Source organism: Cryptococcus depauperatus, chromosome 4 (assembly GCF_001720195.1).
Source record: "Cryptococcus depauperatus CBS 7841 chromosome 4, complete sequence".
Lineage (NCBI taxonomy): Eukaryota > Fungi > Basidiomycota > Tremellomycetes > Tremellales > Cryptococcaceae > Cryptococcus > Cryptococcus depauperatus.
In genome coordinates this window covers 1,187,963-1,205,659 of record NC_089471.1, presented here as the reverse complement: position 1 = coordinate 1,205,659, position 17,697 = coordinate 1,187,963, and the positions used below count along the sequence as shown (strand labels likewise).

The following is a 17,697-nucleotide window of genomic DNA, read 5'->3' as shown; positions in this document are numbered from 1 at the left end:
TCTAACTTGGCTTTGATATTCATCCTTGTGTAAAGATGACTACTGAAAAGACTAATGTTGTGATTGTTGGCGCAGGTAAGACGAGATTTATATCCATGATAGGTCAAAATATCTGATTTGAATATCTGGCAAAGGTATCATGGGCATGTCTACCGCTCTATGGATGCTTGAGAGTGGCAAATATTCCGTCACCATGTTGGACAAGTGTGATACCTTGCCTGCTCCTGATGCAGCTAGTACAGGCAAGTTGTGTCGATTGGCCTGCAAGAAAAAGCTGATTTGAATTCGCTCAGATATCAACAAGGTGAGAAGATGGGTTAACTCCATGTCTGACCTGGCGAAAGGTTCTTAGATTATCCGACTATATAGACCCTCTATATTCTGCGCTCGCTCTAGATGCCAGAACATTTTGGCGCAAGCCTGAGTGGGAAGGCACATACCATGAGTGAGTCTGAGAAGAGCAAAGTCTTTATACAGGCGTATAACACAGCCTCAGGTCTGGTATCGTAGCTTTGTCTACGAAAGAAGACAGAGGAGGCATGAAGTTCGTCACTAATGCGTACGATAACTGTCTCAATCTCGGCCTTAATGTGAAGCGTCTTCCAGACGCTGCTGCTATTCGATCTGCCTTGGATCCCTCATCTTCCCTTCCGTTGGGGGATTTTGGAGGTCGACAAGGTTATGCTAACGCAATTGGGGGCTGGGCTGAGGCTGATAGAGCGCTCGAGGTGGGACTCAAGAGGGTGGAAAAGCTGGGAGGTGTGATCAGAGCTGGTGCAGAAGCTATCGCCTTAATCAAGGACGGCAACGATGTCAAAGGTGTAGAGACTAAAAGCGGAGAGAGATTCTTGGGTGATTTGGTCGTTGTATGTCTTATTCTTTGATTTCAGTTTGCAAGAGCTCACCATGTACGAATAAGGTCGCTGCTGGCGCGTGGACACCTCAATTCTTTGCTTACTCTGGGGTATCTGCTCGACTTCCACCAATCGTAGCCACCGGGTAAGCATAAGGGTAAACTTAATGTTGACAGGATTGGTTTTGTTGACACAATACTAGCCAGAGTATTGCCATGTTGCAGTTAACGCCGGAAGAAGTTAAGAAATATGCCAACGTCCCCGTGGTAAGTCTCTCTCTGTCCTTTTCAACACCTGTGATGACCAATTATGTTTTGGTAGGTACTTAATTTTGACAATGGCTGGTATATTTTTCCTCCTAGCCCTCAAGGCTTGCTGAAGATGTCCATCCATGGTGCTGGCTATATCAATCCCATCAACGGCGTTTCTGTTCCCAGAACAAAGCTCACCCCAGGTGCAGAGGATGGAGCGATTCCCAAGGTGATGTTGACCGCTTTGAGGGAAAGCCTGGCTGAGGTTTACCCTGAGCTGGCAAAGAAAGATTATGTGAGTACTCGAATCTGCTGGTAGGTACTCTATCGCATACACAAGAGCGTAATCACGGTCTGATCAATCTCAGGTACTGTGACTCTGTTACCGGTGACTGGCTCATTGATTATCATCCAGACTATAACAATCTATTTGTAATCTCTGGTGACTCTGGACATGCTTTCAAGTTTGCTGCCATTATTGGTCGAGAAATCCTCAAGATTATAGAGCGCCAACCGTCCGACTTTGCTGTACTATGGTCTTTCGATCCTCCAAAGGAGATGGTTGAACCAGCAGATGAAAAGGGCGATGTGGCAACTGAACTCACTGAGGTAACTCATACTGGTGCGGATGTTAGAGGAGGAATGAGAAAGCTTCTTGTTGAACACGAGTTAGTTAAGCCAGAAGATTTGAAAGCATAATGTCAGGATTATGGACAGAGAGAACTTATGACATGGTGTATTTCGAGGAAGTGGTGTAGCTGAGTTAACGGTCGTAGAAGCCGAGAAGATATAAGGAACGGTTTCTCGTTGATAAATCTCCAGAGAATGAATCTAAATAGCTGTCTTTGACTATTTCAATTAGATATTTCTCAGCGAAGCTACCTTCAGTCCCAACTCCTTCAACTCAAAGCCCTAAAACCCAATCCAAGTCCTGGTAGCCTTGCCCCAGCCTTATTCGCTGTACATCTCCTGAAAATATTTCATGACAGCTTATTGTGGACGACATTATCGTTTTGCCGCGCAACTTGGAATTACTCTCTATTTAGAGTGATGATATCTGGTAACCATTTTCGCTTTGCCGACTTCTTCTATACTGCTTCATCTTCTTTGCAGGACGATTTTTTGTCTGCATGGTTGGAGACAGTTGATATTGATTGACGCCGATACAGTCATGAGAATCAATGACATTTCAAAAGTATGCTTTTCAAGTCCATGTCAAGGAACTCAAAAATCGAGAAGAACTATCAAGACTTTTCAGTAGAAGCGGACGGAATTTGTTGTTGCTAGTGCGGCCAATGCCATCACTTGCTTATGGAACCATCTTGTGTGGGACATTACATTATGGTCTTGAAGAATGGTGCTGCCCACACTGATATCTTTTGAAACCAAATGAGTTGCAAGAAAATCACTAATCTTCTTGTTAATGTGAATTGTTGAAATATCAAGCTCATTCAAACTGAATGGTGATGGGAATATCTACAAACAAAAATTTAGCAAGTCAAGGATATATAATCATCAGTGAGAAAGATTCGTTAAATCATGCCTGGAAAAGGATTCTAGCTGTGACTTGAGCACTCTTGCAGATGAGAGAAAATGCCATTGCTCACTTGTTCATTGAGGTTATTCTTTTGACTTGGACGAAAAATCAGCTCAGCAAACCCTACAGGAGTCTGGTTCGGCACCACCACTTAACGTCCAACTTGAATATTCAGTCTAGAAACGATAAAGAAGTCCAACCTCCAAATCGTATATCTTACGTCCTGTAATGTTTTAGTTTCGGTTCATTAATCACTCTGGTCAGCCTTTTCCTGAGCCTATACTAACGACGATAATAGTCAATGAGAACGGAAGACAGAAATGACTGAAATAGAGGGTTGCTGGTCCTCGATTCTATCACTTCTGTGTTTAGCCAATGTACCACAATTATCTTCATGACTGTCGCCATACTCTACCTGTGTTTCAAAAAAGAGATTCTTCATCAACTCTCTTGTGTCAAGAAGACTAATGTATTTTGATCTAAAAGACCTCGAGGAAAGGGCGCAATGTGAATTTTAAAAACATCAGTAAAAAAACCACATTTCAATTAATCTTGATGGATGAACAAGCGCTACGAAATCAATTCAAGCAAGGGTGATAGAATGACATTTTCAGCATGAGTTTCCTGAATAATCTTTTGCAACTCAACCTTCTACACAGGCCAGGACCTAAATGGACTCAGCACATCTCTCTTTACTCTTAATCATATTTACATCTTCTGAGACAGGTTATTGTGCACCGCCTTGACTTGGGTATACGCTTCCAGACCATATGTACCCAATTCGCGACCAATACCGCTTTGTTTGAAACCACCGAAAGGCACTCCAGCGTGGAGCAGCATGTACTGATTGATCCAAACTGTGCCAGCATCTAGAGCAGAAGACACCCTAGTCGCTTGGCGGGTATCGTTAGTAAAGACAGCGGCAGCAAGACCAAAAGACGTGTCGTTGGCGATTTCAAGAGCCTCTTCTTCTGTCTCAAAAGAGGACACTACGATGACTGGACCAAAAATCTTGTGCAACATTAGCTTTATTGCGATAGAGACACGCTTACTTCTTCTTTGACGACTTTCATGTCTGCAGTGACATCAGCAAGGATAGTTGGCTCTATATAATATCCGCCATTAGACTGGGGCCATTTCTGACCACCAGTCACCACTCGGGCACCTTCCTCTTTTGCCGAGAGAATGTAATTCAAAACCTTGTCGCGTTGGGTCTCAGAGATCTGCGATACAATTATCAGTTTCGTTCAAACAAAAGGAAAGCCATTGACTACTCACCAAAGGACCGAAAGAAGTCTTTTCATCATGCGGTTGGCCAATGGCGCAGGACGCGGCTCGCTTTCTCAAAGCGTCAAGAAACTGGTCATATATTCTCTTCTGGATATAAAGCTAGATTTGGTTAGTATACAGGTATAAAAGCATTTTTCCAGTATCACTTACCCTACTCCCGGCGCAACAATCTTGACCAGAGTTAAACCAAATACCTATAGCAGCCCAATCGGCGGCCTCTTCAACATCGGCAGAATCAAATACCAAAACAGGAGATTTTCCTCCCAGCTCGAGGGTCACCTTTTTCAAGTTTGACTCAGCCGCGGCAGCAGCGACACGGCGTCCAGTAGCAACAGAGCCAGTGAATGCGACCTTGTCAATATCCATGTGACGCGAAATGGCTTCGCCCACGGTGGTACCAAGACCATTGAGAGTGTTGATTACTCCAGCAGGAATTCCAGCTTCTTTGACCATATCACACATGGCCAAAGCAGTAAGAGGAGTCATCTCTGAAGGTTTCATAACGACAGTGCAACCAGCTGCGAGAGCAGGAGCAACTTTCCAGGCCCACATCGTCAAGCTGCGAAACTGTTGGCGTATTCTGAGCATTAACTGAAAAAATTCTTACGGATAATTCCAAGGTATTATCTGGCCACAGACTCCAATCGGTTGATGTAAAGTATAAACGAACTTTTCTTTCCCAAAAGATTGTATGGTCTGGCCATGAATTTTGTCGGCAAGACCCGCATAATATCGAAGACACGCCACAGAGTCGCCGACGTCAGCCTCGCTTGAAATTGATTAGATGAGCCTCAATCGGGTAATTGAAAACGTACCGAGCAATCCGAATTCCTTTGCCCGAGTTGATGCTAGATTTGATCAACCAAAGAGTTTCTCTTCAATCGCTCACCTCTCAAGAGCAGCAATTCTGTCTGTATCTCTCTCAAGCAGATCAGCAAGCTTGTTGAGAAGAGCACCTCTCTCAGCAGCCGGAATGTTGTTACCCCAGGTAGTTCTAAAAGCCTTTCGCGCCGCTTTCACAGCAGTGTCGACATCTTCTGTTGACGCGTGAGCAAAACTGAGTAGCACTTGCCCATTAGCCGGATTCGTAACAGTAATGGTCTCTCTTCTCGATGATTCTACCCATTCATTATTGCTAAATCATTCTTAGCGGAATCAGGCAATTTTCAACAGTCACTCACATAAACAAGCCCACGGGAACTTCAATCTCTCCCAACGATGGGACGTTGAGCTTTGCGTGAGTAGGCATGACGTGTCCGAGTCACACACTAGGCGGTACGAGATTATAATGGAAGAAAAAAACGGGTCTTATCTCATAAAGAAGAAGAAAAATATTATGTATGACAGCGACCTTTTTAGATATTTACAGATTAGAAATGACGTACAAAATGAAATTAAAAGTCGTCGGAAAAGATAAAGAAAATTACGTAATATTTTGATCTGATTACATATAGAATTCTTTATCAGTTGCTTTATTGGCCGATATGGCTGGGAGACAAGTTAATTTATGATTTCAACAAATTCAACAGATATTCAAACAATTCAGTGTCTCAAGCAGCTCAACAATTTATGGTGACACCGAACAGATCAAGAAAGAGGTCGTCTCGAGCATGCGATGTGAGTGTCTTGGTTGTGGGTTGATGCTAAAAATGATATAGACTTGCAAAACGTAAGCTTAGGACGTATAAATGGCCAAATGACTGAGCGTCTACTTTAGGAAGAGGTCGAAATGTGAGGACTTGCAAGAGACTACAGACTCAGGGCTGTCGTGTAAGGCATGCAGAGATTACAACCAGCAATGCTTGTTTACTATGCCTATTCGAAAAAGGTGATACTTGTAGCTGTGACTAAAGTACGAGACTGAGAAGCAAACAGGGGACCTGCTCCGGGGTTCAGGAGCCAAACCAATATGCAGCAACAAGAACCTGTCGCTAATACCCTTGCAATACCCAGACAAACATCAAGCTATTCATTTGCTGCTTCCCCTCGCCCTGCACATTCTGGACAGGAGGAGCCATTCTTGGGTATCCCTACTAGCCTTGTTGATCAGCTGTTAGCTGTTTATTTTACCCATGTTCATGTTCGTATTGGGTTTGTCATGTAGTTGTACTGATGACTGACCTGTTTAGAATGTGTGGCCGCTTGTTTGCAAGCCAGTGTTCAACTCTCGTCATACTTGTACGCATCTAGTACTATCCATGCTCGCTGTTGCCGCTTGTGTCGCTCCAGATGCGGCTATTGAGGGCATCAATTCGGATTCTCTTTTCATCATGGCTGAGCAAGCACTGCAAAGGAGAGGACAGGAGCCAAGACTTGATGTTATCCAGAGCTTCATCTTGTTGAGTCTACGGCAGACAGGTTGTGGTGACAAAAAGAGCGCAGTCATGTATGCCAACAGGGCTTCGATTATGGTGTTAGCATTGGGACTCCACTTGGATCCAACATCCTCACAAGGTCGATGGAAAGAAAATTTGACGGTAGGTGATATTGGTGTGATGCTTGTCATGACTGAATATATCGCGCCTTTCAGTATGAGTATGATTCCCGTGCTCGCGTGTATTGGAACTGTTATATCCTTGACAAGGTCTTAGCCGAGGAAACGGGACAACCTTTTATCCTCACCTATCGCCAATCTTCCACACCATTCCCCAGTATTAATGAGGTAGACGAATTTGAAACCTGGCCTCCTCTACCCATGTCATCTGCGCCGCTTCCACGATCAGTTCAACATGTACACCCTCGGAGAGGCTATGTCCTGAGCAACTTTGTGTGGACATGCCGCTTGGGAATGATTGTGGAAGAGATCATGGATCTGCAAGCGGAAGGCCCCAATATAAATAACACAGGGGAATGGTGGGATGCTCAATTTTCTCAATATAGCAGAGATAAAAGAGATATAAGGAGGCGTCTGGATCGGGTTGCAAAGCAACTAGATCTTTGGAGACAAAGTATTCCATCTCATTTGCTCATCGATGTCGAAAACGACGTCTCCCCCCTCCCTCACCATGTAATTAACATCACAGTAAGTATCCATTTGAAGGCACATTGGTTGTATTGACTGGTTAGTGGTACCACATAGCACGTATCCTTCTCTATTCGCGCTTCCTAGAGGGAAATGCCGTACACTCATCCGCAAGAGACGAGGATGTTAACAGGGGCCTACGATATCACATAGTCTGTTCTGAGGCTGCTCAGGCAGTAGTGGACTTGGTAAGCTTGCTCGACAAGCATAGACTATTGCAACACATTTGTTCAGATATGATACACCACTTGAGTCTGACAACTTTGTTTGAAGGTAGGTCATCTCCAAACATGATTGTCTTACGATTGCAGCTGACGGTACCTCTTAGCTTATGAGACGGTGTCGATTGATCCAGCTAGAGCAAACCGGGCCAAAATCAACTTCTCTCAGTGTTGTCTGTGGCTACGAGAAATCTCTTCTTCCTGGCCTGCGTCCTCTGCCCATAGAGTATTTTTTGAAGGTCGTGCGTAGTTTTCAATTGCTCATGTTACACTGCATGCTGACAGGCGAGCAGTCATTCAGGGTGGATTACAACTGTCTTCCACTTTTGAGGATAAATCTTTGAATAACGACAGTAGAGAACCGTCACCTGCCATTGAACAAGAACTACAAGCAGCTCAATCACACCTGTCCCCACCCGGCAATCAACAGGAACCTCATAATATACCCTCATCTACACAGCCGGCAGCTGATCATGCCTTGTCTAACTTGTTTCAATTACCCCAGTATTACTGGAATCAACTCATGGTCAACGAGCTTGCTAGTCACACCCTCTCACAACCTTCCATCACTTCAGAGTTTGATTCTTGCATTTTGCCCTTGAGTAACTCACCGAAACACGATCTTGATCAAGGACAGTCTTCCGCCCCCCACAACTTTACAGACAACACGGTTCCTACGACAAGCAGCTTTAGTGTCACCAAGACGCACTGGGACCAGCCTACGACTACTGTTCAGCAACGTGATCATGAAGCATCCAGTGGTAGCGGAGAGGATCAGATTGAAAATCCATTAGATGAGTCAGACCAAGAGGCCATATATTCTGCCTTGATGGCTTATATGGTGGAAGCTATCAGACGGCCCTAAACTACACATATAGACGATAAGTTGTACGCTTAACTCTGGTATCAGTAGAATCATCAACAGTTGTATGTAGATCGCTGAGACCGCCTTGAATTATTGGCTTGCTGCCCAAGAATAATCCTCCCTCAACAGCCTCTCCAGGGGCTAATTGTCATGACCCTGCATCATGACAGGGAATATAGCCAATAAACGAGCCATGATATTCGATTATGATTTAGTGACCTTTTGGTTAAGGCTTAGATTTGAATTATTGGTCAGGTCTTAACAGGTACCTCTTCTCTCAAGGCAATTATTGTATTCCTGATATGGCTGATTGGGATAAAAGAACCATTCCTCTTGATTCAGATGTAGAGTATGTTTTACAAACTCTAGGATCTTCCGTCATTGTCATACCATATTTGTTGGTAGACACTTTCTTACTACACTGGCAATCATTAATAGCGCTTCCGTAGTGCCTCGAAAGTTTGCCAACTTAAAGATGTTCGTGTCATGTCCTCCGAAAAATCTAAAGAGAGTCGCTTTACTATCAAGGTACACCGTTCCCAGATAAGTTAAATGCTGATTTACTTATCATTATGACGAGGGATACACCAGCCCCTTCACAAGCGGGAGGTCTCAATTGATCGTTTTGTAGGATTCGATGGTTCATGGCCGATATTGTTCAAGTATAGATAGGTGTGATTTTCATCTATTGATTTGTTATTGTATTTGTTTTGGAGTAGACAGAGGGACTCAGTCTGTATGATTGCTTTTGATCCATCACTTTGGCAGAGGGGCAATACCATATAATTGAATTAGAGATGATACAAGGGTGCAGTGAGAAATGCTTTATAATTTTGTCTGTAAACCCATGATGGTTTTTAGCAGACCTATTCAAACGGCTGATAATGGGGCTGACTCTCTTCAAATGCTGGTATAGTTTAAGCACCGTTAGTATGATTATCTCTTTGGCTCCTAATGACATCTTACCCTTTGAAACCATTGGCAGTATTCATCTTCATGACCCACAATCGTAGACTGTATGATAAACAATTCTTTTGTAAATAGTCCTCTGGGAGGCGATCAGTTTCGCTGCAAGTGCTTTCAGTATTCGCATTGTTGACGAGGACAGAGTTGTTTCAACGTGTTGTAAAAGTCGTCATAGAGGTAGGGGAGTTGGCTGTCCTTCTTACAGTCATGACCACATAACTAAACGCAACCAGATGGCCTGAAATATCAGGAACAGTTTCTAAACATCCGTAATCACAACTTTTGTTAGTCAAATAACTAGTAGGGTCAATTGTTATGGATTAATAGATAATCAAATAAGTCGTCAGTTCTGTCGTCTGTTGTTGTAAACGGTCTCGCGAGAGAGTGAATTCACTTTCATACTTGATATCGGATCCTTGAGATGTTTTAACCTGAACCAAATGTCGATAAAAATGCAATTTTGCAAGGCTCAGCGCAAACCAAGTCTTCTAAGCTGTTTCTCCCTCACGGAAGAGCTTTTCCCAACGATCCAGTCTTCGTCTCTCTTTTGCTGGTCTAGCTGCCTGTCTTCTATCATTCAGATGCCCTCTCTCTTTATTGGTCGTCAATCCGACCTTTCTGTCCTCCCAAGCCCACATCTCTTCTTCCGTTCTCTTTACTTTTCCGCTGTCAATCGCTTTTCCTCTCTCTGCTGATCGAAGATCTTTCTGGTGCAGCTCATAATCCCTTCCCACGGCTCCAGGGTGCTCTCCGCCGACTAGACGTTCCCAATGCTCGGAAGTAGACCATGAGGACTCAACAAGATTTGAATCGGGTAAGTCACGAAGCGACCAGACAAATAACGGTCTAGGTTTGTCTTTCTTAGATTTTGATGTCGACGGTTCTGGAGGAGTCTCTTGATGGACAATATGTTTGTGAATGAGATTTTGAGATTGAAGGACAGGGAGCACACGATTTTTGAGGTGACTTTTAACTATTGTCAACACTTTCTCAAAACGAAATCACGAAGACTCACCTCGTGGAGACGAATGGGTGTCCTCTGGGAACGAGCTTAGGCTCCGGAACATGTTTTGATTTCCCCTTGTGTTTTCTTTCATCTTTTGGTTCTTCCATTATAAATGCATTAGCTGGAAGCTTGTCCTTGTAGAGAGCTACGCCCTGTCTGATGATGTCTTTGGTATGGAGACCCGTCTGATTGGCAGAAAGAATTTGATGAACAAGCTTAAATGCCTCTGGCAGCGTTGGCGGTGGCATGACGAAAGAATGTTGTAATATAAGTTCAGAAAGTAGTTAACTATTAAAGACTTGGAAAAAAAAGTCCAACTACAGTACAGTGAGCGGAATTTTCCGGCATGTTTTCTCGTGGCACCTTTTTCACTTTTCGACTTGATATTATCTCTTTCAACTCTTCCATTTTTACTTTTCACCTTTAACTTGTCAGTAAAATGCACCTTTTAGGAAGGAATCTCCCAGATCACAAGCCGCTCAAGGTCCGTCGCTTTCTCATTGACTTTTGACCACTCTCTGACGTGCCGCTTAGATTGCTCTCTTGACATTCTACGGTATCTCTCATACCCTCTCTGCTCGTCTGCTTCCTCGTCTAGGGATTCACTCTGAAGCACTCGTATCTCAACTAACTGAACCGCAACTAACCGCCCTCTCCGCATATCTCTCATCTCCTTCCACAACTGCCAGACCGTCTGACAATCCGTTAGAGCTTGTACCACCCGGAGGACTGGCGTTAAAGCCCATCGGGCATCCTGCAATTGTGAAAAGTATGCGAATAAATAACGCAAAGGGAAAGGGGAAGGTGGATCCTTTGGATGAGCTTAAGATTGAGACAGAGAAAAAGAGCGCTATGCAAGCAGATATTGCTCATTTGAGGATGATTGGAACGTATAGGGGAAAAAGGTTGGTTTTCTCCGCTCACAGCTAGAAACCAAAGATTATACCGACTGATTAAACTCAATTCCTTCTTAGACATGCTGCAGGATACCCGGTACATGGACAACGAACACAGACAAACGCCAAGACGGCCAAAAAGCTCAACAGAGTGGATCGTCGAAATTTTGGAACGTACGTTCAAGTCCTACATCAAAACCAAAAAAGATACCATTTGGCCGAGTCTAACTATGTTTTACATTCTAGATTTGCTGCCCAGTTCGCCTGGAAATCACTCTGCCAACAGCCATAGACAGCTGAGTTATCAGATGTATACATGTAATCAGCAATATATCCTGAGTTATACTTTAAGCTGCTTCAGTCCTTCTCAGCATTGCCTGTCTAGCTCTCTCAATCTTGTTTCGCAGTTTTGCTTCGGTCCATTTAGAAGATGCAGCCATTGTGATTGTAGCTTTGGAGGAGTGGGCAAGAACGGGAGTGACCGCCATGCTTGAGAGACCATGCAAAGCCCCACTGTATAGGTCAGAGACATCAGCCATTAGCAGCCCTGATACAACACCAGACCAGAGCCATGGCTTTGTTGGTTGAAAACGTACGCCTGTCTGCAAAGACCAAAGAGTCGCTGAACTGAGAATGTTTTGGGAGCGTAGGTGATCATGATCAACAACAGAGTAAGATATCGAAATAAAAATAGTATTAATAATGTAATACGATCCTGTCAGGATGGAAGACCCTTGGATTTCTTTTGCATTCTCACATTTTTATATACCAGAGCTGAAACACATTTACAGATCTTAGTTAAATCCAAGCTGGCAATACTCTGCAAGAAATGAGAATGTAAAATGTAATAAGACGAAGTGCGACCCATTCATCCTTTGTGGCGTCGCAAGACAGTCATAAAAGGTGGGTATCCACAGCGACCTCCTTCTCATACTGGGATGGTTTGGAGAGAATTGTGACGAGTTTGGGAAGGCATGGTAATCCTTTGGCTAAATTCTGCTCCATTACAGAGGTAGGGTTGGTCTTCCTTCTAAGTTCTTCAACTCCAATCTTTTTCTCATACTCTTCTAGTCCCCCCTTTCTCTCGCTTGCGCTTCGTTGTGATTCGCAGGATTGGAGTCACCCTGCTCGCAGATACTTAAAGGGTCAAAAGTGCTGAGAAGGGAGGGTCAGTCCAGATTGCAAGGGAGGCAGGCTGGAGCCAATGTTTTGATGAAATTGCTCTTGGGGCTGTTTTGTTCTTTTCCTGGACAATGGAAATCGCATACCATAGAATGATTTCCAAATATACAGAATAGACGTACAACTAATTTCTCCACCAGGTTTACTCTAAACAGATTATTCAGACATACGTGAAAGTATGCATGTATGGAGGATCAACAGATATGAGGGCGGAATGTGTCCATACGGGTGTGCCAAATCAATCATAATGTTAATCCAAGCTCTGATTGGGCTCGTTGGACTTCTTCTATAGCACCAGTATGCTTTTTGAACAAGAGATAGAGTATATCAGCGATACAGTTGCGTCTGAAGCTCCAGTAAAATATATACCTTTTCTTTGTCATCCGACAATTTGATACACTCTTTGCCATTGATCTGGCTAAGTTTGATGACAATGTTGAGTGGCTTGGATTTTTGACTTGGATCAGAATGTTTGTTGAAATCATTGGTGAGAAAGGTGCCGATTCCAAAAGAGGCTTTCCAATTGCATATCAGTCATCCATGTAAAACGCAAGGACAGAATCAATTTACCAGCCATGTTAATCTCATTACACCCTTGTTGCAATTTGATTGCTTTTTGGACATCCAGTCCATCACTAAAGATAATCTTTTTGCCTTTGGCAATTATACTTTGCCCACTTTCATCCCTGTCCCTCATAATTCCAGCTTTATCCTCAATCCTTCTCCAAACTTCCTTGGCTTGCTTGACAAAGGCAAATGCATCGCCCGAATCTTGACGAAGTACTGACCAACGCAAAGCACGAGCCGGATCAGATATGAAATCTTTGAAAAAGACATCTGCGGTGTACGTATCGGTGAGCATAGTAAGGGGAACCTCGCGTTCTGTTCCAGGCGGGTAGACTAGAAGTTTGTGAGAACATATCGCGAGTAATCTATAAACTAGACACACCTTGTTCCCACATGTCCATGGCTCGACCGTTTGCACCCGTATACCCATATGTAGCACCTACGCCCATGATCCACTCATGGGCAATCGTCCCAACTGGCTGCACACCGTATTTCAACGCTAAGAAAACATTACTCGTCCCAACAAAGACGCCCTTCCTCTCTCCCTTCGCCATGTATTCATCGTAACCGACGAGCAACCCTCGGAGAATGATATCGTGGGCTAGAAAACTTCTTCTTCGACGAGTACCAAACTCTGAAAAATTAAGCGGGGTTATAGGCGCTGGCGGGTTGAGAAGACTTAGTGCTTTTTGTTTTGCAGATTCGAGCTGACCTTCATAGTCCCAGTCGGTGTCAACAAACTTGAAGTAGCCTTCGCTCACTGCAAAGGTTTGGATGTTTAGCGTATTTGTTCGTCGTATCGCGTCAATAGAAAAAAAGGAGCAAAAGCTCACATATCGACATGATGGGAACCTCGTAGAGAATTGTATCCCTCCATGGACCTTTAATCACACATTCAATTTTGCCCATCTCTCGGCCCTTATCGTTGATCGTTGAAACAAACGAAAGTTCAACTTGACTGACAGGGTCAAGTCGCATGGTTGAAAGGTAGTCAAGGTAGGATTCAGTAAAGTATGGACATGATTTTTGTAGGGCCTTTCTCTCAGATGGGCTTAAATGAAGTTTTGCGAGATCTGAACAGAATTAGCAACTGAAAGTTATTGCTGACAAGCTCACCGTTGACTCGCTGCCGTATCCATTCAAAGCACTCTTTGGAGAAAAGCATTTCCTGACTTCTGTTGGTGAATTTAATGACTACTTGTGCGTCATAAAAGTGGTGTAGGACGGCATTTTGCATGGTAAGCTGAGCTAGATAAGCGACAGTTATTGATTTTCAAAATTCACCTTGTATAGGTCAGTATCCAAAATGCTGAACGGGATCTCCAAGTTCTCCGCATTCATGGCCAGTTTTTGCGACATTTTTTGATGTAAAAATTCAAAAGTTACTGACAAAGATAGATTTAATATGAGAAGGAAGAGTTGGACCAAACAAGGTATGCGGAGATGGTTGTGAATCCCGATACTTATTTGACACATCACTTATTAATTATCTCAACAATTACTTTTTTTTAAATTCATTTCAATATCAATTTATCAAGTCAGTTCTATCTTTCAAACTTTAGAAAAAAACTGAGCTAGCTGCGACAGCTCAGTACTTGCATAGTACTTTTAGCCCCCTTGAAGATTGTGCTCATATGTATGATAGCATTGAACTGAGTGAGTTGTACCATGGCTCTGCGACATTTATCGCTGACTTTTTGATTTAGTCTAAAGCAAGGTCTTTCCTAAATGCTTCCAAGAAGCCGCCAGGTGTATGCAAAGAGGCTTGCATCTGTTGTATACTCAGCGTCAGGCTCCGTTTCGCAACCACTTCCGGCCGAATCGTCCCAACGAGCTTTCTTAAGGGTGACTGCTTCTCGACATGTTCACTTTAATGCTACCGAGTTGGAAGTAGATAAGGCAGAAACGTCAAAGTCTATGGCACCAACAGATGGGGATATTAGCTCTAGCATGGCAGCTGCTGCATGGGTTACGGCAGAGGATAATTTGTCGACAGGTGCCCATCAAACACATCACTGGCAGGGATATATTCCGAGACTCAACGATACCCAAGACCGCCAGTCCAAAGACGCTTCGACTCTGCATATATTGAATCAGAAACCTCCGGCTAAAAATCTGGATGAATGGCTTGAGAGTTATGAACCATCCCAACTCCCACCTTCGCCATTACCACCTCTTGAAGCTTTTCGGGGACTGATCCCTTCTCATCCCCTCCTTGCCCTTCTCACCCTTCCAAAGCTTTCTCATGGTGATCTTTTTGCTGTTCGGCATGGAGAACTTCGTCTACTCTTGCAAGGAGCCACCAGAGTCGCGCGCGAAGCTCCCTCTATCTTGTTACGTATCAGCCCGGAAGACAGCGCCAAAGCCTTACGTATCTTGCGTGCCATGATTTATGCTCTACCATCTCAACGGACTAGTGCAGACCCCTTTATGGGGAAATATCTTAGAGGGAAAGTTTTGCGCAACCTCCTTACTTTGTGCTATCGCCTTGACTGTCACTCTCTAGCTAAATCCATCTTTCAGGAACGCCTTCGGGAGCAACTTGCGACAGAGGCTGACCCCTCCATATTGCCATTCGAAGCAATCGCCATAGATTTGGCCTCAGCTCACGGATGGAAGCTCATTGTTGAACTTTTCTCGCCTGAAACATTTCCACACCGGTATTATACTTCGAAACTCGTCGCAATCTATATGCAAGCTCATTTTGGTATTAATAAAAGCTCCAAGGTACCAAAGATTTTTGAATTGTACAATGTGCTGAATCTCCAGCCCACGGTGGACGCTGTGAATTACTTGATACAAGCATTTTTGGAATTGGGGGACTTGCCAACAGCAAGAATCATTGCCCAAGAAGCAAATATGAAAAAGGGCACAGATTACGCTGCACAACAGCTGGCTATCTTACGTGGCTACAGGCACTTGGGCTTTCGCAAAGATTTAGAGAAGAGGGTGCTGGAAGATATTGAGAAACTGCAGCTTCCATTACAAACAGAACTTTTACATGCTCTAGTGCGATTAAGACTAGACGCAGGCGATTTAGATGGGGCAAAGCAATTATTGAACAGGTTTGACCTGAGCGAATGGGCACAGCAAACCGATGGACAAGTGCAGCCTTCATCAAAAACCGGCAACTTATTGTTCATAGTTACCGCAAAGAAAGGTGATATGGAAGAGGTTAAAGCGATTTGGACAAGAATGTGTACCAAGCCAGAGACGCTAGACGATGAGGTGATCGAAACCTTACTACGCGCATTACTTAATCGTAAACAATTCGACGATGCCTTGGCTGTCCTTCAATCAACGCTTCCTTCACCACCGCCCTCAACTAGCTTTTGGGTCATGCCTAAAGGCGTCAAGCCGGGCATTCGATCACTCAACTTTTGCCTAGGTGCATTCTCTAGAGAACAGGGTTTAGAAGGGTTTGAGAGAGTGATGGTCTTCATGCACACGTTGGGGCTAGAACCGGATGATCTCACATTGAAGGTTATCGTTGATTTTGCTCGTTCCTCCTTACACCATACTCCATACGATCTCGCTTCACTTGTATCGAGAATAACAGAAACTACTCCGAACTTACCGCCTAACCAATCGCTACTTGACACTCTTTTGGCGGATGCAGTTTCTGCATCCCACAAATCAAAAAAATCCAGACCCATCCCGCCTCCATTTGCACCTTCGACATCAGAAGACACTTTTCATCCTACAGCAGGACTCGTTCTTTCTCCTAAATTTTACGACTCCATTTCATCCCTTATTACCTCTCTTGAATCTGTTGACTCACGCTCGACGTCACGTTCGCTAGCTAACAGGCTCCGCTACGACGCCATGACTAAAGCATCTATCTCCCGTGTCCCCTCGGCACGTATTGTATGGAATTCTCTTATTACACGGGGTTTTAACCCTGAGGAACGACACATCCTAGCACTTATGCAAGGTTATGCAGATGCAGGCCATATGTATGAGGTCCAAGACCTGTTAGATCTCGCGACTCAAGTAGGTATTCCAGCCTCCAAGTCCATGCTTTTCATTCTTTTGCTGGGATGGAGCCGGAAAAATCGACCGCATAGAGCGCAAGAAGCTTATGAACGTATTAAGACATTGGGAGAGGGAAAGTTAGATTTAAAAACGGTGACAGCCTTGATTCAGGCATATGTGTGGGCAGGAAAATATAAAGAAGCTGTTCAACTTTACCACACTGATTTAGTGCCCCTTGGCGTCCCATTAGATGGTAAGGCGACGACAGTTGTGGCACAGGCCCTTCGGTCCACAGGAGACATCAAAGGTGCATTGGCATTGATGGGAACAAGAGGACAAGTGTTGGGCGAGGCTGGGCGAAGAGCTGTGCGGAACATCCGACAATGGACCATGCGAGCAGTACGTCGTGGTCCTGAGGGAGAGAGAGAAGAGATGAAGTTGTTATTGGAGACTGCGAACAAGATGCTGCAGGATGATTTAATGGCAAGGCCAAAAAATCAGAGACAATGGGCGGGACTATGTAAATCAACACGCCAACGACTTGAGAGAGCATGGACAGGTTCAGCTACACAAGTGGATGAAGATATGGAAGAAAAGGTTGGAAGATATGGAAGGAGAAAGTTAGGGAGAAAGATAGTGGTGGGGAGTGGTCAAAGGGTAGGGGTGAATGCGCTGGAAACGAGACGGCATAGGAGGCGGTGGGTAAAGAGGAAAAAGTTAACGGAAGCACCGTAATCTTTGCATTATTCAGCATTTACTATGTCATTAATCATTGTCAAGATTGAAATACTACCTCTCATATATCGCAAATGGTCTCCCTTCTTTATTAACTTTCTATCGTCTAGAGCAAATACTGTGAAACCAGCTTTTTTTGGGTGTTGGTAGTCTTTACATTACCATTGCTCTCTTTCCAAACAATTATAGAACTGCTTTTCCTTTCCATTTTGCGCATATATAGCTGAAAAAATTATATAGCACATCAAGGAGAACCTTATGACTTGGCGTTAACAAACTATCGCTCTTATCTGACTACAATCAACTATAATCACGAATCCTACAGCTTAT

At 44.0% G+C, this 17,697-nt stretch overlaps 8 protein-coding genes across 8 annotated transcripts; 4 read left to right on the top strand and 4 right to left on the bottom strand.

Annotated features, from left to right (window-relative positions):
- Positions 1-35: 35 nt before the first annotated feature.
- On the top strand, positions 36-1,804 carry L203_103784 (uncharacterized protein; the record flags this gene model as incomplete). Its single annotated transcript, XM_066213176.1, has 9 exons — positions 36-75; positions 135-242; positions 294-344; positions 397-445; positions 497-866; positions 920-999; positions 1,057-1,120; positions 1,176-1,420; positions 1,474-1,804. The coding sequence occupies 9 exons, from the start codon at positions 36-38 to the stop codon at positions 1,802-1,804; spliced, it is 1,338 nt and encodes a 445-aa protein (XP_066069273.1).
- A 1,489-nt stretch (positions 1,805-3,293) lies between these two features.
- Positions 3,294-5,181, bottom strand: L203_103783 (uncharacterized protein; the record flags this gene model as incomplete). Its single annotated transcript, XM_066213175.1, has 10 exons — positions 3,294-3,309; positions 3,355-3,653; positions 3,695-3,865; positions 3,921-4,031; positions 4,083-4,491; positions 4,540-4,701; positions 4,748-4,763; positions 4,822-4,839; positions 4,889-5,067; positions 5,114-5,181. 10 exons carry the CDS (start codon positions 5,179-5,181, stop codon positions 3,294-3,296), a joined length of 1,449 nt encoding a protein of 482 aa, XP_066069272.1.
- A 235-nt stretch (positions 5,182-5,416) lies between these two features.
- Positions 5,417-8,040, top strand: L203_103782 (uncharacterized protein; the record flags this gene model as incomplete). Its single annotated transcript, XM_066213174.1, has 9 exons — positions 5,417-5,431; positions 5,591-5,601; positions 5,650-5,760; positions 5,808-6,012; positions 6,062-6,409; positions 6,463-6,954; positions 6,999-7,227; positions 7,283-7,417; positions 7,469-8,040. 9 exons carry the CDS (start codon positions 5,417-5,419, stop codon positions 8,038-8,040), a joined length of 2,118 nt encoding a protein of 705 aa, XP_066069271.1.
- A 1,454-nt stretch (positions 8,041-9,494) lies between these two features.
- Positions 9,495-10,260, bottom strand: L203_103781 (uncharacterized protein; the record flags this gene model as incomplete). The annotated part of the gene is made up of 2 exons (XM_066213173.1): positions 9,495-9,972; positions 10,022-10,260. 2 exons carry the CDS (start codon positions 10,258-10,260, stop codon positions 9,495-9,497), a joined length of 717 nt encoding a protein of 238 aa, XP_066069270.1.
- Positions 10,261-10,451: 191 nt separating this feature from the next.
- Positions 10,452-11,200, top strand: L203_103780 (uncharacterized protein; the record flags this gene model as incomplete). The annotated part of the gene is made up of 4 exons (XM_066213172.1): positions 10,452-10,496; positions 10,547-10,917; positions 10,987-11,082; positions 11,155-11,200. The coding sequence occupies 4 exons, from the start codon at positions 10,452-10,454 to the stop codon at positions 11,198-11,200; spliced, it is 558 nt and encodes a 185-aa protein (XP_066069269.1).
- A 55-nt stretch (positions 11,201-11,255) lies between these two features.
- On the bottom strand, positions 11,256-11,566 carry L203_103779 (uncharacterized protein; the record flags this gene model as incomplete). Its single annotated transcript, XM_066213171.1, has 2 exons — positions 11,256-11,421; positions 11,505-11,566. The coding sequence occupies 2 exons, from the start codon at positions 11,564-11,566 to the stop codon at positions 11,256-11,258; spliced, it is 228 nt and encodes a 75-aa protein (XP_066069268.1).
- A 766-nt stretch (positions 11,567-12,332) lies between these two features.
- Positions 12,333-13,822, bottom strand: L203_103778 (nicotinate phosphoribosyltransferase; the record flags this gene model as incomplete). The annotated part of the gene is made up of 6 exons (XM_066213170.1): positions 12,333-12,392; positions 12,460-12,605; positions 12,661-12,990; positions 13,040-13,417; positions 13,491-13,730; positions 13,774-13,822. 6 exons carry the CDS (start codon positions 13,820-13,822, stop codon positions 12,333-12,335), a joined length of 1,203 nt encoding a protein of 400 aa, XP_066069267.1.
- Positions 13,823-14,385: 563 nt separating this feature from the next.
- Positions 14,386-17,367, top strand: L203_103777 (uncharacterized protein; the record flags this gene model as incomplete). The annotated part of the gene is made up of 1 exon (XM_066213169.1): positions 14,386-17,367. One exon carries the CDS (start codon positions 14,386-14,388, stop codon positions 17,365-17,367), a length of 2,982 nt encoding a protein of 993 aa, XP_066069266.1.
- Between the last annotated feature and the right edge of the window lie 330 nt (positions 17,368-17,697).